We start from the raw sequence: 27,631 nt of genomic DNA, 5'->3' as shown, positions 1-27,631 counted from the left end.
TTCTTGTTGTCTACTCTAGCAAACTATTATACCTGTTTCACAGAAAACATGTTCAAGATTATCCATTACAGTGTTATTGTTTGTAATAGCAAAATCATTGAAAATATCATGTGTCTATGGGATCACAAAGAGTCAGACACTACTGAGAGACTGACCTGACTGAACTGATCCATTAAATAATTAAATCTAACATCATTGTAGAGATGACTCTCTTCCAAACCTGAAATTCTGGATTTTACTTTTAATATGTCAGAAGTCCTCAAGAATGGTTAACAAAAAATTCCTGCACATAAACAAACTACTTTCTTATCTCCACATTAAGTAGATGTTGAACATTACCTCAAGTGCTTACAGTATCCAGATTACTACACATTTCTAAGATCAGGTACATAGTTTTCTACAAATGTATCTTTGTATAAAACATATATTTTGTATAAAATGTATATTTGTATAAAATATACAAAATATACCACAATACAAATGCTTTAGGAATGTTCTACATGGTTATTTCCTGTGTTTGGTTGATTTAATACGCCCAGATAAATTATCTTTCTTTCAACTTCTGTCAGTTTTGATCCCTACTGCATTAATTATTTAAGTAATTTTAATTACCCCAAGCTATTCATTTAGATCACCGGAGAAGACAAGATGTGGTAAACATAAATGCCTCACCTCAAATCAATTAGCACATCCATTTACAAGGGGAACTAAGACTAGAGTTAAAGACTTCTGAATCGTATTACCTTGCTCTACTGATAATCTACATATTCTTACTTTTAGAGAAAGACACACTGGTAAATAAGGACATAAGAACTAAAAGCTACGAAGTTCTAAACCTGCTCTAAAACTACTTCTTATAATACTCAAAACAAATCCTCCATATCAGGTTGCCAAAAGTAATCAGTCAAATACTTCTGTGGTTTCAATCAGTCAATTAATTCTACATATATAAGAACATATGAACTTAAAAGCACCTTCAACTCGGTCAGCCTGTTCCCAGATTTGTAATGTTCTAATGGTAGAGCAATATGGATAAAAATTCTATTGGTAGCTAGGGGGAAAAAAGAACAGTAATGTTATAGTCCTGTGTCATCTTTGTTTTTGAAAAATGGTATATTATATAAAGATTTAAAAATAACACAACTTCATGAATAGAACTACTTAATTCAAAGTTGTTGCAGGGATGAAGCATAGCAACAGTAAAAAAAAATTTTTTTTGAATAGGAAAGCCACATCTTTGTGTAAAATTTTTCAAAAAATTTGTCTTTGTGGCTATGTAATTTCATTTGACAATTCCAAACCTGAGATTCTTTGATTCTAAGTTTTCAGTAGTAACTTTAAAAGCATTTTTTAAACTTTAGATCCAAGAGCAGAATTATATGCTATTATAACAAACCTGTATAGTTTCTTAGTTTTATTTTGACGAGGGATGTGTTTATCTCACAGGTGCTAGTGCAGTTTTCTTTTAAAAGATAAGCCTTTGGAAAAAGAGAAAGAGACACATTATTACTATATTTATTATTATACTGACATTTATTATTTAGCTGCCATGTATTAAGTAAAACACTGAACATTACACTTTAATTCTATTCTGTCTTTATATCTGCTCTAAGAGGTACATATAGTATTGATATTCCCATTTTATGCAAAACTGAGACTCAGAGAAGTTAAAGTATCTAAGGTCACATGGCTTAAGTAAGAAGACTATATAGAGTGAAGTACGTTAGAAACAGAAAAACAGATATTGCATATTAACACATACGTGTGGAACCTAGAAAAATGGTACAGATGAATCATTTGCAGGCAGGAATAGAGATGCAGACGTAGAGAATGGACATGTAGATGGGATGAGGGGGGAAGGGGTGATGGGACAAATTGGGAATTGACACATATACCCTACCATGTGCAAAAGAGAGACCTCGTGGGAAGTTGCTCTTCCCACGCGAAGCGAAGCTCAGTGCCCTGAATGACGCAGAGGGATGAAGTGGGGGATGTGGAGGGAAGGGAGTTCCAAAAGGGGGAGGATATATGTATACATATAACTGATTCACTTCGTTGTACAGCAGAAACTAGCACAACATTGTGAGGCAACTACACTCCAATTCTTATAAAATAGCTATGAAATAGTTTTATGTCAGCAGAGGCTTTGATGGTAGAGATTTTGTGCCTACTTGTTAATTTGGCAAGATTATGCATAAACACAGATTATTAGTCTTGGGTCTCAGGTTTGTCTGTGTCTCTACCACTAATTTATATTCCTTAGGGCATACACTCAACTCTCCCCAGCTTCTAAATATATTATCCTTTGTCCTAATAAATGTATAAAATTTTTAAAAAGAAGGTATGAAATGTTATTTCTAAACATCATTCTTGATGATATCCAAAGCTAAGTATCTCACAAAACAAAATAAGTGACCTAAAATCATATTTGTTTTTATTTAAAAAGTTTAATGTTTAGTCTCTTCAATAGGAATTGTTAAAATTTAGGGGAAGAAAACTTAAAAAAAAAAAACAATTAGTAGCTAATGAAGCAGAGATTATTTGGATTTGAAAAGTAGTTGTGAATGTGGAGTTAAACCTGATTAGGAAACCTGATTAGGAAACCAGAAGTCAAAATAGGAAGTTAGCCATTGTACAATAAGATGTAAGGACTTCTAAGCAGATGCATGCATTGCTGGAAACAGTACTTGGGTGAAATTATTCTGAGGCAAGAAGTAAACCAGATCAAAATTAGACTCACTTCAGTTCAGTTCAGTTGCTCAGTCATGTCCAACTCTTTCTGACCTATAGAGAGCAGCCACCAGGCTTCCCTGTCCACCACCAACTCCTGGAGTTGACTCAAACTCATGTCCATCAAGTCGGTGATGCCATTCAACCATCTCATCCTCTGTAATCTCCATCTCCTCCTGCCTTCAGTCTTTCCCAGCATCACGGTCTTTTCAAATGAGTCAGCTCTTTGCTTCAGGTGGCCAAAGTATTAGAGTTTCAGCTTTAGCATCAGTCTTTCCAATGAATATTCAGAACTGATTTCCTTTCGGATTGACTGGCTTGAATGCCTTGCAGTCCAAGGGACTCTCAAGAGTCTTCTCCAACACAACAGTTCAAAACCATCAGTGCTTCAGCACTCAGCTTTCTTTATAGTCCAAGTCTCACATCCATACATGACTACTGGAAAAACCATAGCTATCACTAGATGGACCTTTGTTGGCAAAGTAATGTCTCTGCTTCTTAATATGCTGTCTAGGTTGGTCATAACTTATCCTCCAAGGAGCAAGCATCTTTTAATTTCATGGCTGCAGTCACCATCTGCAGTGATTTTGGAGCCCCCCAAAATAAAGTCTGTCACTGTTTTCATTGTTTCATGTATTTGCCATGAAGTGATGAGAACGGATGCCATGATCTTAGTTTTCTGAATGTTGACTTTTAAGCCAGCTTTTTCCTTTTCTTCTTTCACTTACATTAAGAGGCTCTTTAATTCTTCTTTGCTTTCTGCCATAATAGTGATGTCATCTGCATATCTGAGGTTATTGGTATTTCTCCTGGCAATCTTGATTCCAGCTTGTGTTTCATCCAGCCTGGCATTTCACATGATGTACTCTGCATATAGGTTAAATAAACAGGGTGACAATCTACAGCCTTGGTGTACTCCTTTCCCATTTTGGAACCAGTCTGTTGTTCCAGGTCCAGTTCTAACTGTTGCTTCTTGACCTGCATACAGATTTCTCAGGAGACAGGTCAGGTGGTCTGTTATTCCCATCTCTTTAAGAATTTTCCACAATTTGTTGTGATCCACACAGTCTAAGGCTTTGGCATAGTCAGTGAAGCATAAGTTGATGTTTTTCTGGAACTCTCTTGCTTTTTCGATGACCCAGTGGATGTTGGCAATTTGATCTCTGCTTCCTCTGCCTTTTCTAAATCCAGCTCAAGCATCTGGAATTTCATGGTTCATATACTGTTGAAGCCTGGCTTGGAGAATTTTAAACATTACTTTGCTAGCGTGTGAGATGAGCACAATTGTGCGGTAGTTTGAGCATTCTTTGGCATTGCCTTCCTTTGGGATTGGAATGAAAACTGACCTTTTCCAGTCCTGTGGCCACTGCTGAGTTTTCCAGATTTGCTGGCATACTGAGTGCAGCACTTTCACAGCATCATCTTTTAGGATTTGAAATAGCTCAGCTGGAATTCCATCAGCTCTACTAGCTTTGTTTGTAATGACGCTTCCTAAGGCCCACTTGACTTCACATTCCAGGATGTCTGGCTCTAGGTGAGTGATCACACCATGGTGGTCATCTGGGTCATGAAGATCTAGTTCTTCAGTGTATTCTTGCCACCTCTTCTTAATATCTTCTGCTTCTGTTAAGGTCCATACCATTTCTATACGGTATTAGATAAATTATGATTCAATCCGTTGGAGGGCTGTTTTAAGAATGCAGACCTGAAACAATGATGATCTCATTCATGCTATGGTTTCCACAGGAAACCAAATACTCACCCCCACAAAATCCTTTCACAGAACTTTCTCTGGACCCATACAGGTGCCAACCCTCCCTCTTCTTACTTCTACGTTTCCACAGTTGTTTACTCATTTCTTGCTCATCTACACACTTCTGTGCCCACCCTGACCTACACCCATGATTTTAGTCCCAAGTTTTCAAACTGTCCTCAATGCCTGGTTTTCGCTCACCACTTGTTTCACCTCTGCCAACCTGATTCTTTCTCTGGATTCTCCTGTAACCTGTTTTCCTGCTTTCCTGCCATTGCAGTTTGATTCGCTCGGTTTTACTTCCTACATGGCTGCTTGATACTTGTCCTGGAATCAGCACATTATCCTTTCCCAGCTCATGACCTCCTGCACTCACCATCTGTCCACTTCAAAGCCCTTCCTGGTTGCACTCAGCCCTTAGATCACACCAGAGAGAAAAGGTGAGGACCAAGCATTGAGAAATCCACAGTCATTAGTGGATATAAAACCACAGAGAAACTCTAGCATAGGGGTTTGAAAGAAAGAACGCTATCCAGGGTAGTGTAATGTCACAGAAGCCAGTGTACTATGCAGGGTCTAAAAGGAAGTTTGGAAGAAACCAGTTGCTAATATTTTCTACACCAAATGAATCAGGTGAAGATCACAGTGAGGCAGAAAGCACCATTTTAGAGAACCAGGACAGGAGAATCAATAAAATACTTCATTTAGTTTCATTTGTCAGTGTTGTATGAATAAAGAAACAGATTTTATTTGACTTTAACTCCCCAGGCAGATCCTGCCTAAAGAATAGAAGTGTTTTTTGCAGAACTTAAGTCAGTGAAAGACATCAGTTATCCTGATGTTCACTTAAAGGAAGATAAACCATGTTCTGGAAAGAAAGGAGGTGAGCCAAACTGGGGGATTTCATGGTAAAGCCAGGAGTTAATTATATCAAGCCTTTCAAGAGAAAGTGGGTCTGAAAAGAACTGTGATCAAAGCAATATTTGGGGATATTATTTTTTCAAATCTTTTTCTCAATGCTATGAATTTATTATTTATATATGACTTATTTTGGCATCATATATTGGTCTAATGTGGCTTCTGAGAATTGAGAATTCTATCCAAGGAGTCCTAGTAGGCTGAAAAAATAAGCTTATTTCAGTTATCAATTGCTGCATAACAAAACCCCCAAACTTAGAGGTATGAAACAATGATTTATTATTTGTTGTAATTCTCTTTGAGGTTGACTGGGTAGTTTTTCCACTGGTCTCACCTGAGCTCACTCATGCAGCTTCACTCAGCTCGTAGTCAGTGGGGACAGCTGGGTCTCTCTCTCCATATGCTCTTTTACTTGGATATGATAAGCTTAAGGCATTTTTCCAAGACAGTAAAAGAGACTGAATGGCCCAAGTACTACCCTTGGAAGTTAATATCATCCACCACACTTCTTTTGGCCAAAACTAGTCACAAAAGCAACCCATTCAAAGAATAGGAAACATAATCTCCACCTCTTGATGGGAGGATTGGGCAAAATCACGTGGCAAAGGAGTGTTTGTTGTTGTTTAGTCACAAAGTTGGGAATACCAGACCACCTGACCTGCCTCTTGAGAAATCTGTATGCAGGTCAGGAAGCAACAGTTAGACATGGAACTGGACATGGAACAACAGACTGGTTCCAAATGGGGAAAGGAGTATATCAAGGATGTATATTGTCACCCTGCTTATTTAACTTATATGCAGAGTACAGCATGAGAAATGCTGGACTGGATGAAGCACAAACTGGAATCAAGATTGCTGGGAGGAATATCAATAACCTTACATATGCAGATGACATCACCCTTATGGCAGAAAGTGAAGAAGAACTAAGGAGCCTCTTGATGAAAGTGGAAGAAGAGAGTAAAAAAGTTGGCTTAAAGCTCAACATTCAGAAAACAAAGATCATGGCATCCAGTCCTATCACTTCATGGCAAATAGATGGAGAAACAGTGAAAACAGTGGCAGATTTTATTTTTGGGGGGCTCCAAAATCACTGCAGATGGTGACTGCAGCCATGAAATTAAAAGACACTTACTCATTGGAAGAAAAATTATGACCAACCTAGATAGCATATTAAGAAGCAGAGGCATTACTTTGCCGACAAAGGTCTGTGTAGTCAAGGCTATGGTTTTTCCAGTAGTAATGTATGGATGTGAGAGTTGGACTAGAAAGAAAGCTGAGTGCTTAAGAATTGATGCTTTTGAACTGTGGTGTTGGAGAAAACTCTTGAGAGTCCCTTGGACTGCAGGGAGATCCAACCAGTCATCCTAAAGGAAATCAGTCCTGAATATTCATTGGAAGGACTGATGTTGAAGCTGAAACTCCAATATTTCGGCCACCTGATGCGAAGAGCTGACTCATTTGAAAAAACCCTGATGCTGGGAAAGATTGAAGGCAAAAGGAGAAGGGGATGACAGTGGATGAGTTGGTTGGATGGCATCACAGACTCAGTGGACACGAGTTTGAGTAAATTCCGGGAGTAGGTGATGGACAGGGAGGCCTGGAGTGCTGCAGTCCACAGGGTTGCAAAGAGTCAGACATGACAAAGTGACTGAACTGAACTGAACTGAGTCACTAAGTCATGTTGGACTCTTTTGTGACCCCATGAACTATAGCCCCCCTGGGTCCTCTGTCCATGGGATTTCTCAGGCACGAATACTCGAGTCGGTTGCCATTTCCTTTTCCAAGAGATCTTCCTGATCCAGGGATTGAACCCACGGCTCCTGCATTAGCAGACGGATTCTTTACTGTGGAGCCACCAGGGAAGCACTAAAGGGGCATAAACGTGGGTTATTGTGATTCACTGGGGCCATTGATGTGATAATCTACAACAGTCTACCCTTGGTTTTGATGATTCACATCTTTCTCACGTGATTCTCCCCCCTCCCCTTCCAAAACTGTCTGTATCTCATCCAGTCATGACATAGGGCTCAGAATCCACAATCTCATAATCTGCATTAGGTCAAGATGTCAGTGAGGCTCCTTGGTTACAGTTCTTAGATTCAGACACTTGTGAACTAAAAAGGCAAGTTTTCCGCCCATTTCCTCAGGTACCAGTGTACATTGGAGAGAGAGAAAAACCACACTCTAGTAGACACTGATGTTCAAAAAAGGAGAGGGGAAAATGTGCAATAGTTACTGGTCCATGACAATTTGGAAACCCATCCAGGTACATGCTGGCAAGTTTCTATACTCCAGGAGTAGGCAGAGTTCCTTGATTCTACTCTCTTGAAATATATGCCTAATCTTCTGTCCTTCTGGGCTCTGGGCAACACTCTCTCAGCTCTGCCCTCTTGGTTGTTCTTCCCTCTCAGTAAGAAATGACCCATGCTTGTAAGAGAGAAGTTTTCCCATCCTATTTCCTAGTCATTGAAAGATAGAGGCCCAGAAGCCTCTTCTATTTCTGTCTCTTTCACTCCAAGCTGTGATGATTTTTCAACACAACTCTTTTAACACTATGTGGATATTCTACAAAGTTGTTCAGGTTCACTCTATAACCTTAAAAGCACATGAATAATTCTTCTGGAGGCAGTGAGCTGTAGTGCTAGCTTCTTCCTTACTTTTTCAATACCCTTCTTTCTCAATGAAACAAGAATGTGTTAGTCACTCAGTCGTGTCCGAGTCTTGCAACCACATGGACTGCAGCCCATCAGGCTCCTCTGTCCATGGAATTCTCCAGGCAAGAATACTGGACTGGGCAACCATTCCCTTCTCCAGGGGATCTTCCCAACCCAATAGGGGATAGTAAATTAAAGCTCTTATGTACATAAAAGGGTATATTTCACATTACGCAAATAGACATGACATATCAAATATTGTGCATAAATTGATTTTTTTATAAAGACAGTGGAATTTATCTCATTGTAGAATTTGCCATTTGATCTATCATGAATCCTTTGGTAAAGTTTGGAGACTCAGTAGGTAAAAAGAGGGATAGTTCTGGAGTCAGACCTGCATTTGAATCCACTCTGCCATGTGACCTTGAACAAGTTACTCATGCTCATTTGGTGTCAGTTTCCTCATCAGTAAAATAGCAATATAGATATTCTGTGCTTACTATCTTGCTGGGTTGCTAAGGAGAGTGGAACTAAATTTTGCAAAGCAACTGACATATAATAAATTATAGTTAGATTACGGATATAGAGATAAACTTATGGTTACCAGGGAGTGAAAGGGGGAGTGGTTAAATTGGAAGATTGGGATTGACACATACAAGCTACTATGTATAAAATAGGTAACTAATAAGGACCTACTATACAGCACAAGGAAATCTACTCAATACTCTGTAATGGCCTATATGGGAAAAGAATCCAAAAATGAGTGGATACATGTATGCGCATAACTGATTCACGTTGCTGTACACCTGAAACTCACACAACATTGTAAATCAACTATACCCCAATAAAAAGTTTTTAAGTAAATAAATAAATATATTATACCTAGAGCTACAATTTTGGAGCTGAATAAAACTTTAATCCCCTTCCAAAGCTAACTCCATATCAAAACTTTTTGATGGTTGCTGTTATATATATTATTTATAACAGTGATATACTACTGATCTTATTGTTGTATTTAGTTGCTCAGTCATGTCTGACTCTTTGTGACCCCATGGGCTGTGACCCCATGGACTGTAACCCACCAGGCTCCTCCGTCAATGGGGATTCTCCAGGCAAGAATACTGGAGTGGGTTACTATGCCCTCCTCCAGAGGATCTTCCCAACCCAGGGATCAAACCCAGGTCTCCAGCATTGTAGGCGGATTCTTTACCATCTGAGCTACTAGGGAAGACCCACACTACTGATCTAGTATATTATAAAACACACCCCAGAAGTAGAAATTATAAAAGATATTTTTAAAATTGCACATAAGTAGAAAGTCTAATATTTTCTTCCTGTACCCAGTAGACTGTGTTTTTCTCAGGGAGTGCTAAAATTTGTGGCAATATCCATATTCATATAGAGAATGAAAGTGCAACAGGTCTCCAACAATCACAGATGTCTCTCAATTAATATGAATGTCTACCAGAAAACACTGTGCAAGGTACTTTTTGCAGCAGAATGGTTTCCCTGGTAGCCAGTCAAAACTTTGTCTTGTCTATATGAAAACCTAGAAGTCTAATATTTAGAAAAGAAACACATACTTTGAAATGAATTTCAAGAGTTTTTTTGATTGTGCATCTTCTGTTGTAAATAATGACCAACTATATTTGTCTTCTTTTTGTGTTTTAAGCTATTAGTTTGTTCCTTGAGTTAGACTATTATATCTCCTCCCATTTCACTAATTCTTTTAACTACATTTATTTTACCTTTGATAACTGCTTTTAGCCCTGTAATTTTCATGTTAGTTTTTGACCAACTGACAGTTTGATTTTCTGGTCCAATGTATAATACATACTTTATTCCATTTAATATCCATAATTTTCTTTTCTTACTCTAATACACATGACACTTTGTACTTCTTAGTCTGTGTCTGTACATTCCGTACATACTAACTTTAATTTTACTGTCTGTACTTTGAATATAATAATGGGAATCTATCAAATCACATTGCTTTTGCTAGTTATTGTTAATGGCATTTTTAAGCTAGTAGACATTGACTATGGCTGTAGTATCAGTCGCTGTCTGATTTCTAATACACAAATATAATTAGACTAATTTGTTTTGAAGAAAGTGCTTAATTGAGAAAGAAGGCAAATAGGCAAAGCATTAATAAATTTTAATAGTGTATTAAATCTTTAATAATTCTTTATCATAGTCTTTTTAAAATACAAATTTACAAGTACTATTATCTTGAAGGCATCTAAGTCCTTCAAAGAAGTAAGCTTCATATAATAATAATTGTTATTATTTTTGTATATTTTATATATTAGTGTATTAGTCACTCGGTCATATCCATATCCATCTGTTTGTGATCCCATGGACTGTAGCCTGCCGGACTCCTCTGTACATAGAATTCTCCAGGCAAGAATACTGGAGTGGGTTGCCATTTTCTATAGCTAACATTTAAACATACTGAACATGTATTAAGTACTGTGCCAAATACTTTACCTAGATTATCTCATTTGATTAGCATAACACATTAATGAAATAGATATAAAATTATGACTTGAATGCAGACCTGTTTGACTCAAAGTCCAAATGGTGGGTCATGATGCTATATGTTACCTCTGATAATGAGTATTCATGACCCCAAAATGATCACTTGGCAAACTTGGGATAAAGAAAGTTTTATTTGTAGTAAACACTTTAATTCTGGGATAATTTATTTTACATTCTGAATCTAAAGAGCAATCGATGTGTATAATTATTTGAAACATACATAATCTTTTAAAGTTTTCATATGCTTTATATTAATGCATTTGGCAGCATGTACTTATTGGATTTTTATTTAGAATTTGCCAACTGTTTCTCTAATTTGACAGAGGACTAAATATCAAATAACCTGATCAGTTTGTATAAGATCTGGCTTAGGAAGTAAACAGAACTATGAAGCTAAGTGCTAAAGTTCATCAGTGACAGAAAGGATAAAACATATCAAATTAATTTTTTTAAAAAGTCAAAGATAACATTAGAACATTGACAACCTGCTTTAAAGCACAAACTCATATATTGGAAATGTAAAATTTTGACTTCCCTATATTTGTCTTGAGTCAAGTTCTTCAGTCTGTAAAAGGTGAATGTGTCACATACATGCATGTTTTACTTCAGGAAATATGTGGGGTGACATTTTTGCTGTCCATCAAATAATTTTTCAGTAATTGAAACTGAGTAATACTAATAAAGTAGTTGACATGTCATGATTACCAATTGTTATTATCAGGTTTTCAAATTCTTATTTTTCTAAATATGTAAGTTAATAAAATTCAAGTACTATGCAAAAATGAAATATACGAATGTGTGGATCAAAATAAACTGTGGAAAATTCTTTAAGAGATGGGAATACCAGACCACCTGACCTGCCTCTTGAGAAACCTGTATGCAGGTCAGGAAGCAACAGTTAGAACTGGACATGGAACAACAGACTGGTTCCAAATAGGAAAAGGAATATGTCAAGGCTGTATATTGTCACCCTGCTTATTTAACTTCTATGCAGAGTACACCATGAGAAACACTGGGCTGGAAGAAACACAAGCTGGAATCAAGATTGCCAGGAGAAATATCAGTAACCTCAGATATGCAGATGACACCACCCTTACGGCAGAAACTGAAGAGGAACTAAAGAGCCTCTTGACGAAAGTGAAAGAGGAGAGTGAAAAAGTTGGCTTAAAGCTCAACATTCAGAAAACGAAGATCATGGCATCTGGTCCCATCACTTCATGGTAAATAGATGGGGAAACAATGTCAGACTTTATTTTTCTGGGCTCCAAAATCACTGCAGATGGTGATTGCAGCCATGAAATTAAAAGATGCTTACTCCTTGGAAGAAAAGTTATGACCAACCTAGATAGCATATTCAAAAGCAGAGACATTGCTTTGGCAACAAAGGTCCATCTATCAAGGCTATGGTTTTTCCTGTGGTCATGTATGGATGTGAGAGTTGGACTGTGAAGAAAGCTGAGTGCCGAAGAATTGATGCTTTTGAACTGTGGTGTTGGAGAAGACTCTTGAGAGTCCCTTGGACTGCAAGGAGATCCAATCAGTCCATCCTAAAGGAGATCAGTCCTGGGTGTTCATTGGAAGGACTGATGCTAAATCTGAAACTCCAATACTTTGGCCACCTCATACGAAGAGCTGACTCATTTGAAAAGACCCAGATGCTGGGAGGGATTGGGGGCAGGAGGAGAAGGGGACAACCGAGGATGAGATGGCTGGATGGCATCACCGACTCGATGGACATGAGTTGGGTCAACTCCGGGAGTTGGCGATGAACAGGGAAGCCTGGCATGCTGCGATTCATGGGTTCGCAAAGAGCTGGACATGACTGAGCGACTGAACTGAAATGACATATATAGTCTATTAATATATGGTATATATAGTCTTCTGTTTATAAAAAGAGTCATTAAAAATTTCTTGTGAAAATGTTCTCAAATTTCAAAGCTTAATATAATTATACTACTCTACATTTCTCAGATATTTACATCATTCAACTGTATTAATTTTTAGTATCTCTCTGCCACATGGATGAATCTATAAAAATTTAAAAGATTGTATTCCCTCTCCTATGTTTTAATATTCTCTATTAATAGCATTTATTTATATAGATACATTTTAATTAAATTATAGCTCAGAAAGTTTTCCACTGTTGTAATTAACTCTATTATTTGTAGAACTCTTTCAGGTTATATCAGTTTCAGGATACTTGATTAAAGTATTTAGATTATATCTGGTGTCAGGTTACATCTTTAAAAATTATCAGTGAAGAAATTAGTTTGTATCACATTAGTAACTTTAAAGTTTTAGATTGTTTTTAACTATTATTCTTAGAATTCTAAGTTATCCCACAAGTTTTTTTTTAACAAGAAACTATACTTAGCGAAATTTAAAAAAAAATTTTAGTATTTTATAAAAATGTTTTGTGTATTTCAGCTATTGAAGCAGAAAAACATAGTAAAAAGCAGAAAGGAAGAAATGTCACCGCACAGGTAAAAATTTTGCTATATCTATTTTTCCAACACAAAATTAAGCTACACCTATTAACAGCATTTATTTGGTATGCTCAGAATTTCTTAAACAACGAATTTTTAACTGTCCTTTCTGTTATTTTTTTTCCAATCTCAATCCACATTTTTGGTTCATCCATTCAACAAACAGTTACTCATTCCACTGTGAGAAGAAAAGAATGTCATCAGGCTTGAGCCTTCCTATAAGTCATGGTCTGTCTGAGGTCCTAAAATACCAAGACAAAAAGGGCAGACAGAGACCAGCCTGGCTTATAGAGCCACAGATGCTTGTTAAACTTGATTAACCTCAGGATGTCTCCTGACATCTTGAAAGAATTCAGCATTTTCCGTCTGTTCTCAGCCCAGCAACCCTGCTCCTTTCTTTGAAACCCTTTAGTGGCTTCCCATCTTATGCTAAGTAAAACCAGTGTCTTGCTTAACAGGCTCTGTGAGCTAGTCCTACTGCTTTTTCTCTGATATCACCTCCCTTACTCACCATTCTAGACACGCCAGGCTCTGTGCTATTGCTCAGAAACCCCCACACACGTGCCCACCTTTCTGTTTTTTCTGCCTGGAATGTCCCTGAGCCCAGATATCCATGTGGCTCCCTTCCCTTGCTCAAAAATCATACTTTAGCAGGGTCTTCCCCTAGGCATTCTGTGAAGTTGCACTCACTCTATCCAAAATTACTAACCCTGTCACAACACTTTATACCTCCCTTCCTTACTGTAGCAGAGCTACCATTATGTAACACTCTGTGATGTTTGCAGTCACTCTCCCTACTCTAGCACATAAACTCCATGACAGCAGGAGCTTTTGTCTCTGTTGTTCAGAGCTATTATCCCAGTAGCTAGAACAGTACCTGGCACTTAGCAGGCACTCATTAAATGTCTATTGCTTAATGACTAAATCTAAAATCCAGACTAAACAGGTAAACTTTGAAGAAATGTTTGCATAAGCTAAAAACTCTCTACATTGCAATATTTTCTAAACCCCTCCAAATTTAGCTTTCCCTCATTACCATAAATACCACATCCCATAATTAACAGTGGGATTGTCATCTGCATAAATAGAAGTGATCTTGGCAAAAATCTCAGTTTGTCCTTGAGCAGGTGGAGACTGAAGGACATGTGCTTCACCAGGTCATCTTGTTTTCCATGATGCCTTGTGATATGCAGTGCCTACCCAATAGCATGTAAAAGCCTTCTTTGGGTCTGAGGATCACCTTACTGCTTGGGACCAAGGATATTGCTCAGGCTCATAAGTGTCTTCCCTGATGCCCAGCATCAGTAGATAAGGCCTATATAGTAAACACAGGAAAGGACCCCAGCTTCACCCACGTATAGCCAAGAATAAAAAGAAAAATATGAACTATACTAGAGATATTAGAATATTTGGAGAAAAAAAAATACTATTTTCATGTCCAAGATGGGAAAATATGCAGCCTATCTGTCTCACAATTCCCCTGGAGCTTCTCCTTTTCCTGCCTTCCTGAGAGCCATCCTCATAGAGCACAGACCACCAAGGTCAAAAGACCAATGACTGTAAATGGCTCTAATGCAAAGTTCTCTTATATCCCTGCTTCACTACAGCCAGGATAAAGTAACAGTTTACTCAACTGGCCACATTGTTTCATGACTCCCTTATAATAAAAAAATATTATTTATAATATTTAGGAGTCAGGATGTAATCTGGCTGAAATGCCCTCCTCATGTCTCTACCTTCATTACAGACACAGCAAATTCTAGTTGTCTTTCATAATAATTACTATTTGTACTGTAATTTTTTTAACCCTTACTTAAGTATAGCTAGGGCTTCCTTTGTGGCTCAGCTGGTAAAAAAATCCGCCTGCAACGCGGGAGAACTGGGTTTGACCGCTGGGTTGGGAAGATCCCCTGGAGAAAGGAAAGGCTAACCACTCCAATATTCTGGCCTGGAGAATTCCAGGGACTGTATAGTCATGGGATCGCGAAGAGTCGGACACGACTGAGCAACTTTCACTTTCACTTAAGTATGGCTATGTAAGTGTAGCTAGCTTCCCTACGCTTTCTCTTTCTGGCTTTAGAACTCTAAAATCCACAAGCATATCACCTATTCCTCCATTCCCCAACATATAACTTTCTAAAAACACACCTACACAGTTAAAATGATGTTTAAATACACTTTGTTTTGTGTTGAGGATCTAATATTTTCAGTTCTGTGTATTACTTCCTTCAGTATTAAAGAATGATCATGATCATAGAGGGGGTAGACGCTCAGGTGTCTAATGTCTTACAGGAGAGTAACTGAGGCCCTGAAAGGCAGCAATTCAAGTGTATGGCTGAGAGACCACTATGACAACCACCACCACCAAGAGTGAAAATGAAAACTCTGAAAACAAGAAAAGGGTAGCCCAGCTCTCAGCATTGCCCAGTTTCACCAGAGGCCCCAGAGTTCTCAGCTCCTTTCTCTGTTTCACCTAAGCAGACACTTTCTGCTTGTTTTTGAGATTAACACCTTCCTTCTAAGAGTTAGATTTTTTTTTTTTTACACATCTTGGTACTTTGATTTATGTTTTATAGTTATATAATAGTACTTTATACAACCCCTTCACATTTACTATTCATTTCTCCTAACATTTCTGTTACAGAAGTTATTTAAATAGCTAATTATTATCCCCATTTACAGATTAGCATAACCAATCCCATTCAAATATAAAAGATCTTTATAATACAAATTTCATTCATTCAACACCATGCCTGCCAGTTACTGGAACTTGGAATATCCAAAGGTTCTAGTTTTTTTTAGCTTTGTGAATCCTCCCTTTGATATTGCTTAAACTTGATTGTGAACTTCTAAAGGGTAAGAAAGTATAAAGTATATTTTCAAACTTTTTGGCATGTAGTAAGATACAATAAAAGTTTAAAGATTTAATTAAATGTGCTGCTACAATTCTCCACCCCCTGACTCTTTTTTCCTAATCACTTATCTTGGTGTCACACTTCTCCAAATATTGTCTTCACATTCACTTTAACTGAAATCTGCTTGCCTCCTGAGAACATTCCCTGCAGCCCTCTCAAGAATTTTCTCCCATTGGAGATATAATATCAGTCCTAGCTGGGGTGCTGAGTATTGCTGCCTTCTCACTGAGAGAGTAGTAGGAAACAGGGACAGAGAAGTGACTCACAGGCTTCTCTCCAACTCTGCTCTATTATTCTAGCACCCATGAAGCCTAGCCTCTTAATTCTGTTCTTTAGATCTTTCAGCGCCAAGATTTGCACGCTTCTCTCTGCTCCCATGGTCATAAGCTCAGCGATGTCTTTTTCAAATCAAGCGTTTAAGTCTCTAAGTCTTTAATGACAACCTGGTACTCTCTAAGTTACTCTGTCGATCCTTCAGTCCCACCAGGACCTCAGATCTATTTGTACCTTTTACTGCCATCATCCCCCTCACATTCTCACTTCTTTTCCTACTTGGCTTTTGACTTGGTGGCTCATCATTAAAGGACCACAGTTTCTTTTCCAAAACCCTTGGGAACAAGTGCGTTTCAGAACTCAAGGTTGTTGTTGTTTTGTTTTGTTTTTTTCAATTGTTGTAAAATATACATAACATAAAATTTACTCTCATAACAATTTCGATGTCTACAATTCATTAGTGTTAGGTACCTTCATTCATATTTTGTACAACCAATTTCTAGAACTCTTTTCATCTTTGAGAACTGAAGCTTGATGTGTATAAGGTAACAACTCTCCACCACTCCCAGCCCCTGTCAACCGCCACTATAGTTTCCGCCTCTGTGAATTTGATTACTCTAGGTGCTTCATATAAGTGTTTAAAATCATAACAGTATTTGTCTTTTTTGTGACTGGCTTATTTCACTCAGCATAATTTGCCAAAGGTTCATCCATGCTATAGCATGTATCTGAATTTTCTTTCTTTTTAAGGGACAGAACAGAAACACTAGTGAAAGTTATGAGAAAAAAGCTCTGATGAAACACAGATTACCAGGGTTACCTTTTGATTGTAATAACCTGTTTATTCCCTGTACCATGAATACCTAATATGGCTATAAGTTTAACTATAATGCTATGCTCCTTGTATGTAAAAATACAGAATATAAATACTCTAATATGTATGAGTTCTTAATGTTCTCTTAAATTCTTAAAGCTACACTTATAATGCATCTAATGATTAGTAGAATGTTATATTAGCACTATATTACTAGTATCATAGAATCTGCATGCAATACAGGAGATCTGGGTTCAATCCCTGGGTTGGGAAGATCCCCTGGAGCAGGGAAAGGCTACTCACTCCAGTATTCTGGCCTGGAGAATTCCATGGACTGTGTAGTCCATGGGGTCACGGACAGGACTGAGCGACTTTCACTTTCACTGACGTTATTTTACTTTTCCCTTTTTACCTTCTACTTAACCATTTCCCCACATTTCTCACATATCCTTGGATTGCCGTCTACAATTGTTATTCTGTGACTTTTGAAGGTAGATGTACAAATAGACGATAAAATAATCAGCGAGATCCACTGTGGTGTTGGAGAAAACTCTTGAGAGTCCCTTGGACTGCAAGGAGATCCAACCAGTCCATTCTGAAGGAGATCAACCCTGGGATTTCTTTGGAAGGAATGAGGATAAAGCTGAAGCTCCAGTACTTTGGCCACCTCGTGAGAAGAGTTGACCCATTTGAAAAGACCCGGATGCTGGGAGGGATTGAGGGCAGGAGGAGAAGGGAACGACAGAGGATGAGATGGCTGGATGGCATCACAGACTCGATGGACATGAGTCTGAGTGAACTCCGGGAGATGGTGATGGACAGGGAGGCCTGGCGTGCTGCGATTCATGGGGTTGCAAAGAGTCGGACACAACTGAGGGACTGAACTGAACTGAACTTGCCAAGAGAAAGAAATATTTTTGCTGATGAATGAGTTATTCTTTGAAAGGGGTGGCTATTTTAACGAGAGATGGCTATTGCCATATTTGCTTTAGTAAAATCTTAGGCATGTTAGAAAAAAGTATTTTCAGATTATTTTATATTCTTAACTGAACATAGCCCAGGAAAAATGAAAAATAAAAAGATCATTACCCAAAATATCTTTGCTTCACTTGAAGTATCTCAAGTAAAATCTTACTTTAAAAGAGAAAAACTATTAAATCGGTGTTATTTTCAAATTTAAAACACCAGTCCTTGTTTCCCAAATATATGCATACTTTTATTTAAGATCTAGAAAGCTTGAGCCATCTAACTTAAATTCCTGGTAAAAACTGTAATTCAGACAATGTTAACTTCAATGTGTCTTTGCTATATGTGTAAACATTGTCACTGTCTGATAAGTGATCAAAATTTTATACTATTTTATTGGTGTACTTTAATCCCATTTTAATTTGCTGTCTACCTTCTTCACTACTACCTGGGGCAGGGTAGTAGGACACTACTACCAAACTTTCACTTGCATCAGAAACACCGGGGGGGCCTGTTAAAACACAGGTTGCTGGGCTTCACCCCCAGAATTTTTGATTCTACAGACTTTTGAGTGCAGATGAGAAAAATTGCTTTTTTTCTTTTCTTTGGGAAGAGTCATACCAGCTTCTGCAAGGCTACACACTGGGCCAAGTTCTCCTGGATCAAGATCTTCTGTGGATGCACTGCCAGAGCTTATTCTGCCCTCTCTGGCAGAGCCCTGTAGCCCCCACTGCTCCCCGTGGACGAGGGCCGCTAATGAGGAGGTGCTCAGCTAGTCCTGGTTTGCCACACTCTCATTGTCTTCTGCTTTCAGTAAGCTCCTACTTTTCATGTGCTTTTTGCCAGAGATGTTTCTGAGCAGAATTTAGGACATTACACAGTGCCCAGGAACAGTGACTCTTTCGAAGTATGTAAGCCAGGAAAAAAAGAAAAGGGACACAGATAGTTAAGAAAAGCAAGGTACACCCCTGACTTTTGAGCCCTAGGGAAAGTAAGTCTGACAGGCAAGAGCCCTTCCCTTCCAGTTTTTCTTTCACTTCTTGGTATCTCCTATTTGCAAGGAACAAGGCTCACTTTCCGTTCCATGACAAACATGACTCTCACTCCCACTTAAACAAAAAAAAGCCAAAACATTTTTTTGTTTTCCATGTATATAGTCACACAATTTGGAGACATGATCACATGTACAGGTATGTGTGTGGAGGGGTGGAGGGTGAGACCGATTCCCCCCTCCACAAGTCCTCCTGGCTCCCCATTCTCCTTCACCCTTAAAACTAGAATCTCCATCTGCTCAGCTGGTTCAGCAAAAAAACAAGAAGGTACCTTCAATTTTGGCCTGGGGGACAAGCCTATTCGGTTCAGTTCAGTTGCTCAGTTGTGTCCAACTCTTTGCGACCCCGTTAACTACAGTGCCAGACCTCCCTGTCTATCACCAACTCCTGGAGCTTACCCAAGCTCATGTCCATTGTGTCAGTGATGCCATCCAGCCATCTCATCCTCTGTCATCCCCTTCTCCTCCTGCCCTCAGTCTTTCTCGGCATCAGGGTCTTTTCAAATGAGTCAGCTCTTCCCATCAGGTGGCCAAAGTGTTGGAGTTTCAGCTTCAACATCAATCCTTCCAGTGAACACCCAGGACTGATCTCCTTTAGAATAGACTGGATGGATATCCTTGCAGTACAAGGGACTCTCAATAGTCTTCTCCAACACCACAGTTCAAAAGCATCAATTCTTCGCTGCTCAGCTTTCCTTATAGTCCAACTCTCACATCCATACATGACCACTGGAAAAACCATAGCCTTGACTAGACGGACCTTTGTTGACAAAATAATGTCTCTATTTTTCAATACGCTGTTTAGATTGGTCATAACTTTCCTTCCAAGGAGTAAGCATCTTTTAATTTCATGGTTGCAGTCACCATCTGCAGTGATTTTGGAGCCCAGAAAAATAAAGTCAGCCACTGTTTCCATTGTTTCCCCATCTATTTGCCATGTAGTGGCGGGACCGGATGCCATGGTGTTAGTTTTCTTAATGTTGAGCTTAAGGAAACTTTTTCACTCTCCTCTTTCACTTTCATCAAGAGCCTCTTTAGTTTTTCTTCACTTTCTGCCATAAGGGTGGTGTCATCTGCATATCTGAGGTTATTGATATTTGTCCTGGCAATCTTGATTCCAGCTTGTGTTTCTTCCAGCCCAGTGTTTCTCATGGTGTACTCTGCATAGAAGTTAAATAAGCAGGGTGACAATATACAGCCTTGACGTACTCCTTTTCCTATTTGGAACCAGTCCGTTGTTCCATGTCCAGTTCCAACTGTTGCTTCCTGACCTGCATACAGGTTTCTCAAGAGGCAGGTCAGGTGGTCTGGTATTTCCATCTCTTTCAGAATTTTCCATACTTTATTGTGATCCACACTGTCAAAGGCTTTGGCATAGTCAATAAAGCAGAAATAGATGTTTTTCTGGAATTCTCTTGCTTTTTTTGATGTTGGCAATTTGATCTCTGGTTTCTCTGCCTTTTCTAAAACCAGTTGAACATCAGGAAGTTCACGGTTCACATATTGCTGAAGCCTGCCTGGAGAATTTTGAGCATTACTTTATTAGTGTGTGAGATGAGTGCAATTGTACAGTAGTTTGAGCATTCTTTGGCATTGCCTTTCTTTGGGATTGGAATGAAAACTGACCTTTTCCAGTCCTGTTCGGACCAAAGAGTTTGGACAAAAGAGTCTGAAATGCAGTACTTGGATGCAGTCTCAAAAACAACACAATGATCTCTGTTTCTTTCCAAAGCAAACCATTCAATATCACGGTAATCCAAGTCTATGCCCCAACCAGTAATGCTGAAGAAGCTGAAGTTGAACAGTTCTGTGAAAACCTATAAGACCTTTTAGAACTAACACCCAAAAAAGATGTCCTTTTCATTGTAAGGGACTGGAATGCAAAAGTAGGAAGTAAAGAAACACCTGGAGTAACAGGCAAATTTGGCCTTGGAGTACAAAATGAAGCAGGGCAAAGGCTAACAGAGTTTTGCTAAGAGAACACACTGGTCATAGCAAACACCCTCTTCCTGCAAAACAAGAGAAGACTCAACACATGGACATCACCAGATGGTCAACACCAAAATCAGACTGATTATATTCTTTGTAGCCAAAGATGGAGAAGCTCTATACAGTCAGAAAAAACAAGACTAGGAGCTGACTGTGGCTCAGATCATGAACTCCTTATTGCCAAATTCAGACTTAAATTGAAGAAAGTGGGAAAAACCACTAGACCATTCAGAATAAGCCTATATCCAGCCTCTATCTGCACTACTTCCAAATCTTATCCTGAATCTGCTCGTGTAGTTTATCTGCACTGCTTCTGCACTCACCTGAGTCGCATCATCCACCACCTGGTTGACTATGATAGTGTCTAAACTGTGCTTTCTGTCCCCACTCTTTTTTTATAATTTATTTTTTGATTAGAGGAAAATCACTTTGCAGTGTTGTATTGGTTTTCTTTTGTACAACAAAGTGAATCAGCCATAAGCATGTGTATATATATACCTCCCTCTTGAGCCTCCCTCCCCTCCCCTCATCCCACCCCTCTAGGTCATCACAGAGCACCAGACTGGGCTCCCAGTGTCCCCACTCTTAATCTGGTACTATCTGAGCCTCACAAGTCAGCCAGAATGTTCGTTCTTTCTAAAATGTAAATAAGAGCCTTTCACTTAAAACCTTTCATTGTCTTCCTCTTGTCTTTTGAATAAAATGTCAAATCCTTACCATGTCTCTCCATAATATGACCCCTACTGCTCTCTCTTTCTCTTTTATAATTCTCCCCTTAGCTCACACTCCTTCAGCCACTAGGGCCTTATTTTCATTGCTAGAACATACACATTTGTCCCCACTTTAGAGCACTGGTACTCACTATTCCCTCTGCCTGGAATACTCTATTCCATATCTATGCAGGACTGCTTTCTTTAAAAGCATTAAACACCTGTCATTAAACTCTTGGCTCCAAAATCACCTCTTCAATGAGGCTTCTTGGACATCCAATCTAAATCACTTGTACACCAATCCCTCTTCTCTCTGCATTTCACTCTTTTTTACATCCCCTTGTTTTATTCTCTTCCAAGCATGTATTGATACCTGCTACTAACTTGTTCATTTATTTTTTTTACTGGTTATTTATTATCTGTCTACTCACAGATGAATGAAAGCTCCATGAGATCAGAAAGTTCTGTCTTATTTGCCACTATGTGTTCAAATCCTAGGGAATGCCAAGCATAAATGTGTTGAATGAATGAATCACTGATTTGTATAGAAAGAACAAGATTGGGTTCATTACTTATTTTATACCTGTTGCCTACCCAAGACTATTTTATGAGGCTGATAAAGTTCCATTAACATTAGTTATGTTACTGTTGTGAAAATTCTATTAAAGAACTAGTATGGAATTTGGGGCTAATTCACACTCAGTATCAAATATATCCCAGGCAGCTGTTGGGCCCTAGGACATGCTAAAATTGCTCCTCCCCGACTTTAAGTGAAGTTAGTTCAGAAAATGTATGGCATAAAAGTGTTTTCTACTAGTAAAAAGGTTTCTGGGTATTCTGTTTAAGAGATAAAAGAAATATATTTCAAAAAAACTAACAATGTTTACTGAGTTTCTAGGCTGAAGTCATAGTTCACCAATGAACAGAGCAAATTAAATAATCAGAATACCTAGGTCCTGGTAGTTTAGAATTTGAAACAGAAAAATAGAAATATTAACTTTTAAAACACAGCCATGTAATAATAGTGATAATAATAATATTTATCCTAATGTCTTATTATTCCCGTGTAAAAGGATCTTCACACGCATGAACTTATTTGACCCTCATGATTATCCAGTGAAGTAGGCCCTGGCAGCTCAGATGGTAAAGAACCCGCCTGCAATGAAGGAGACCCCGCTGGGGAAGACCCCCTGGAGGAGGAAATGGCTACCCACTCCAGTATTCTTGCCCCCCAAATCCCATGGACAGAGGAGCCTGGTGGGCTACAGCCCGTGGGGTCGCAAAGAGTCGGACACGACTGAGAGACTAACACTTTCACTTTCACAGGGCAATGTTATTATTTCTGTTTTACATTTACATTTAATAGTTTAACTGAACTGAGTCACAGAGAGGTTAGTTAACTTGCCCACAGTTAGAAGCATTTAATTAGTGGTGAACAGAAAATACTATGAAGGGAATGAAAATAATAGTTTTAAAATCTGTAGTACATTTATTTGGGGATGTGAGCAATTTGGATGAACAGTTATCTGTTTATATGTTAACAAGTAAGCAAAGTTTCTTGTGTTTAAAATGTAAAGTTGTGTGTTTTTAAAGAATAAAACCAATTAATTATCTTCCAAACAAAACAGAATAAGCCCTTAAGTCAAATCACTAGCCTCTTCAGGATACCTTACTCTTTTAAACACAAAGCTATTCAATATGCATCCTGTATCCCAGGACTCTTTTTACTTGTGTGTTTGTTTGGTTTTGCTTTCAGGCAAAAAAACCATAGGACTGGCCCTTCTTTGGAAATGTCTCTAGGCACAAGAAGCATGAAAGAAAAAGAGTATAGTTGCTCAGTCATGTCCGACTCTGAGACCCCAGGCTCCTCTGTCCATGAAATACTCTAGGCAAGAATATTGGAGTGGATTTCTATACCTTTATCCAGGGGATCTTCCCAACCCAGGGATCAAAACTGGTCTCCTGGGTCTACGTCACTGCAGGCAGATTCTTTACCGTCTGAGCCACAAGGGAACATGCCAGGCACAAGAAACATGAGCTAGCCACAAATAAATTAGTATTAAATGTAGGATTTAAATGTGAGATAAATTCAACCTTCTTTCCTCCAAGCTCACAAATCATTTAGTTTCTCTCGAAAGATGTTCCTACTCTTCCTGTGCTTTGAGAAAGCAAGGGATTTCCCCCAAATAAGGAAACCCACACATCCATCAGGATTCCCTCTACTCAGGACACTCTACTTGAAATGAGAACTACACTAAAGAGTTTACAGTGCATCTGGAATTTGTTGAGCAGATATAACATGAAATACATGACGTAGAATAATCTCAGCTGTTGCTTATGAAGAAGGGACGCTATCACAAGGTCAGAGGAGAGGGAGATCACTGTGGGTCAGAGAGAAGTGGAATTTGAGTTGGGTCTGGGGACAGGAGTGGTATTTGGGATAACAGGAAAGAGGGAGAAATGAAGACTATATAAGCAAGGTCTTCGGGAGGAAGGAAAGAACCTGTTCTATTTGGGGAACAGGGAATAGAAGAGTTTGGCTGTTGCAGATGTTCGTGCAGGTGTGGGAGTAGTAAGAAATAAGATTACTGTGACATTTTTAGGCCATACTCTGAACAGTCATAGATCCTGTGCAATGGATTTTGATTCTATCCTGTTGTCACTGAGGACTGAGGGCTTGTGAGCTGGTCAGTGATGTGTTCAAATGGATCCTTAAGAAAAGCTCATCTGGCATGAATTTCAGGAGACAGGGGAGTGAAGAGGCAGCAGAGCCAAGTAAGAGATTATCAAAACACTGTGCCACTCTGATCAAGAGCTATATTCAGTCTCTAATGGGGCTTGGAAGTTTAAAAACATACTTCCAAAGCACATACTTCAAACTTGGAGTTTAAAAACATACTTCAAACTGGGTTTTCTGTTTAAAAACTAAAAATACACATGAATCGTCTTTCCACAGAAAATCCTGCCAACGATACCTCTGAAACATATCCAGAAACCAGCCACTATCATCACTTCCATCTACCATCTTCTGACTTGACTGCCACCATCAGCTCTCACCCAGTTTACTTCAGCAGTCTCCTTTTTCCCCACTCTCTCTCCAATGTAGAGTATCTTCTACACAGTATCCAGGGTGGTCCTTTAGAAATTTAAGTCAGGATCGCTTTTCTGCTCAGAACACTCCCCGGGTCTCTGCTTCACACAGAATGTGATGGGCAATCCTGAGGGTGATCTCAGAGCTGCCACTCTGTCTTCTCATTTACCCACCACCCTATTCCGCTTCAGTGGGCTGTCTTACTGCACCCCTGCTTCCTCCTGCTTCAAGTCCTTTGTCTTTGCTATTCCTTCTTCCAGGACTCTCTTTCCAAGGTGTTTGTATGACTAACTCCCTACTTCCCCACAAAGGGGTCTACTCAAAAGCTATCTGAGAATTTGTCCCTTACCATCCATGTCAAAAACACCAACTTCAATCAATTCCATCCCTTTTACTCTAGCTTTTTTAAATCTCCTTTAATCAGTTGACTCTTCTTCCCAACCAGAACCTCAGCTTCATGAGGACAGAGAATACTTTTGTTCATGGCTATCTCCTCAGATCTTAGAACAGGGTCTGAGATAGAGAATAAATACTTGCTGTTGAATTATATAATCTTTTAAGATTTAGAGGAAGGCTCTCTGTCTGCCGGGGCTCCCTGATACTTGCTCCAGCTGGCTGTGGTTCTGCCCACTCCTACTGGGTGAGAAAGGAATGAAAATCAGGAAACAGCCTCTGTAAAAGGAGGAGATAGCAACAGAAGACAATCAGAGGCATTTGCCAAGCTTCACTGCCTCCTCAACTTAGCTGTTGGCTATTTTTTAGTTGAAAATTAACTTTCTTTTAATAGCAATAACATGATAATCCCATTGTATCACAGATGCTGTAGGCCCATCAAAATCCATTTTCTCTTCCTCATGACACCCAAATATCCCAGCTCCCTGTGCAGTTAGGTGGGGCCATGTGACAGCTTCAGCCAATGGAAAGTGGCTGAAAACACTGTCTGCCACTTCTAGGTCTGGCCTATAAAAGAAAATTGAACAAAGCAAGTCAAATGTAACAAAGCAAAAACAAACAACAACAAAAACTTTCTGCGTAGATCTTCTGTGCTCTTTCCCTTTCTGTCTGCTAGATATCAGTCAAATCAGGGAAATCTTGGAATTCTCATATTGAAGCTAGCATAGCCTCTGTCTGCCCAGATCCCTGAATGATAGCATAAAGTAGAGGTGACATTGACTTGAAGACCTGGCTATTGATTCTGAGCCATTGTATACTGTGGGCCCATTGGTTAACATATAATATTTGTCCATTCGTTGTCTATTGGTAAGTTGTATCTGACTCTTTACAACCCCATGGACTCCTCTGTCCATGGGATTTCCCAGGCAAGATACTGGAGTAGGTTGCCATTTCCTTCTCTAGGGGATCTCCCCAAGCCAGGGAGGACACCCACACTTTAAAACAATTCATTGCTTATGTAATTCTGGAGAAGGCGATGGCACCCCACTCCAGTACTCTTGCCTAGAAAACCCCATGGACAGAGGAGCCTGGTGGGCTGCAGTCCATAGGGTAGCAAAGACACGACTGAGCGACTTCCCTTTCACTTTCCACCTTCATGCATTGGAGAAGGAAATGGCAACCCACTCCAGTGTTCTTGCCTGGAGAATCCCAGGGACGGGGGAGCCTGGTGGGCTGCCATCTATGGGGTTGCACAGGGTCGGACACGACTGAGCAACTTCACTTTCACTTTTCACGTTCATGCATTGGAGAAGGAAATGGCAACCCACTCCAGTATTCTTGCCTGGAGAATCCCAGGGACGGGGGAGCCTGGTGGGCTGCCATCTATGGGGTCGCACAGGGTCGGACACGACTGAGCAACTTCACTTTCACTTTTCACGTTCATGCATTGGAGAAGGAAATGGCAACCCACTCCAGTATTCTTGCCTGGAGAATCCCAGGGACGGGGGAGCCTGGTGGGCTGCCATCTATGGGGTCGCACAGGGTCGGACATGACTGAAGCGACTTAGCAGCAGCTTAAGCAGCAGCTTATGTAAAATTCAGATTTAACTGGGCATTCTGTATTTTTATTTGCCAAATATGGCAAACTTACGATAAGAATAAAGTCAAGTCTCCATACAGAGACTTGTACATGAATGTTTATAGCAGCATTATTCATAATAGTGAAAAGGTAAAAATAGCCCAAATGTCCATCAGTGGACAAATGGGTAAATAAAACGTAGTGTATACATATAAAGAATCATATCTGGCCATGTAAAGGGATGAAGTGACGATAGCTATAACAAGAATTGAATGTGGAAACATTATGCTAAGTGAGAGAAGTCAGTCACAAAAATTCACATACTATATGATTTCATTCACAGCAAAGTCCCAAAGAGGGGACTGTGTAGAGACACAGAACACAGATTAGTGGTTTCATGAGGCTGGGAGTAGAGGGGATAGGAGCGGAGGGTAACAGTTGGAGGATTCATGGTCCATGGATTCACTTCCCTGGTGGCTCAGACGGTAAAGTGTCTGCCTACAGTGCAGGAGATCTGGGTTCAAAGGAAATGGCAACCCACTCCAGTACTCTTGCCCGGAAAATCCCATGGAGGAGCCTAGTAGGTTATAGTCCATCAGGTCGCAAAGAGTCGGACACGACCGAGAGATTGCACTTTCACTTTCAGGCTGGGAGTAAAGGGGATAGGGGTAGAGGGAGGGTAACAGTTGGAGGTGGAGAAGGTGATGGCACCCCACTCCAGTACTCTTGCCTGGAAAATCCCATGGATGGAGGAGCCTGGTGGGCTGC

At 39.4% G+C, this 27,631-nt stretch overlaps 1 protein-coding gene across 1 annotated transcript in view; it reads left to right on the top strand.

Moving 5' to 3' along the window:
- Nucleotides 1–27,631, top strand: part of SEL1L2 (SEL1L2 ERAD E3 ligase adaptor subunit) — a 126,659-nt gene that overhangs the window by 20,715 nt on the left and 78,313 nt on the right. The window contains exon 2 of the mRNA XM_005687826.2: nt 13,024–13,079. Coding sequence (XP_005687883.1) covers nt 13,024–13,079 — 56 coding nt within the window. The remainder of the gene's footprint in view (nt 1–13,023; nt 13,080–27,631) is intronic.

Source organism: Capra hircus, chromosome 13, assembly GCF_001704415.2.
Source record: "Capra hircus breed San Clemente chromosome 13, ASM170441v1, whole genome shotgun sequence".
In the NCBI taxonomy this organism is placed as follows: domain Eukaryota; kingdom Metazoa; phylum Chordata; class Mammalia; order Artiodactyla; family Bovidae; genus Capra; species Capra hircus.
This window is presented reverse-complemented; position numbering and strand designations above follow the sequence as displayed.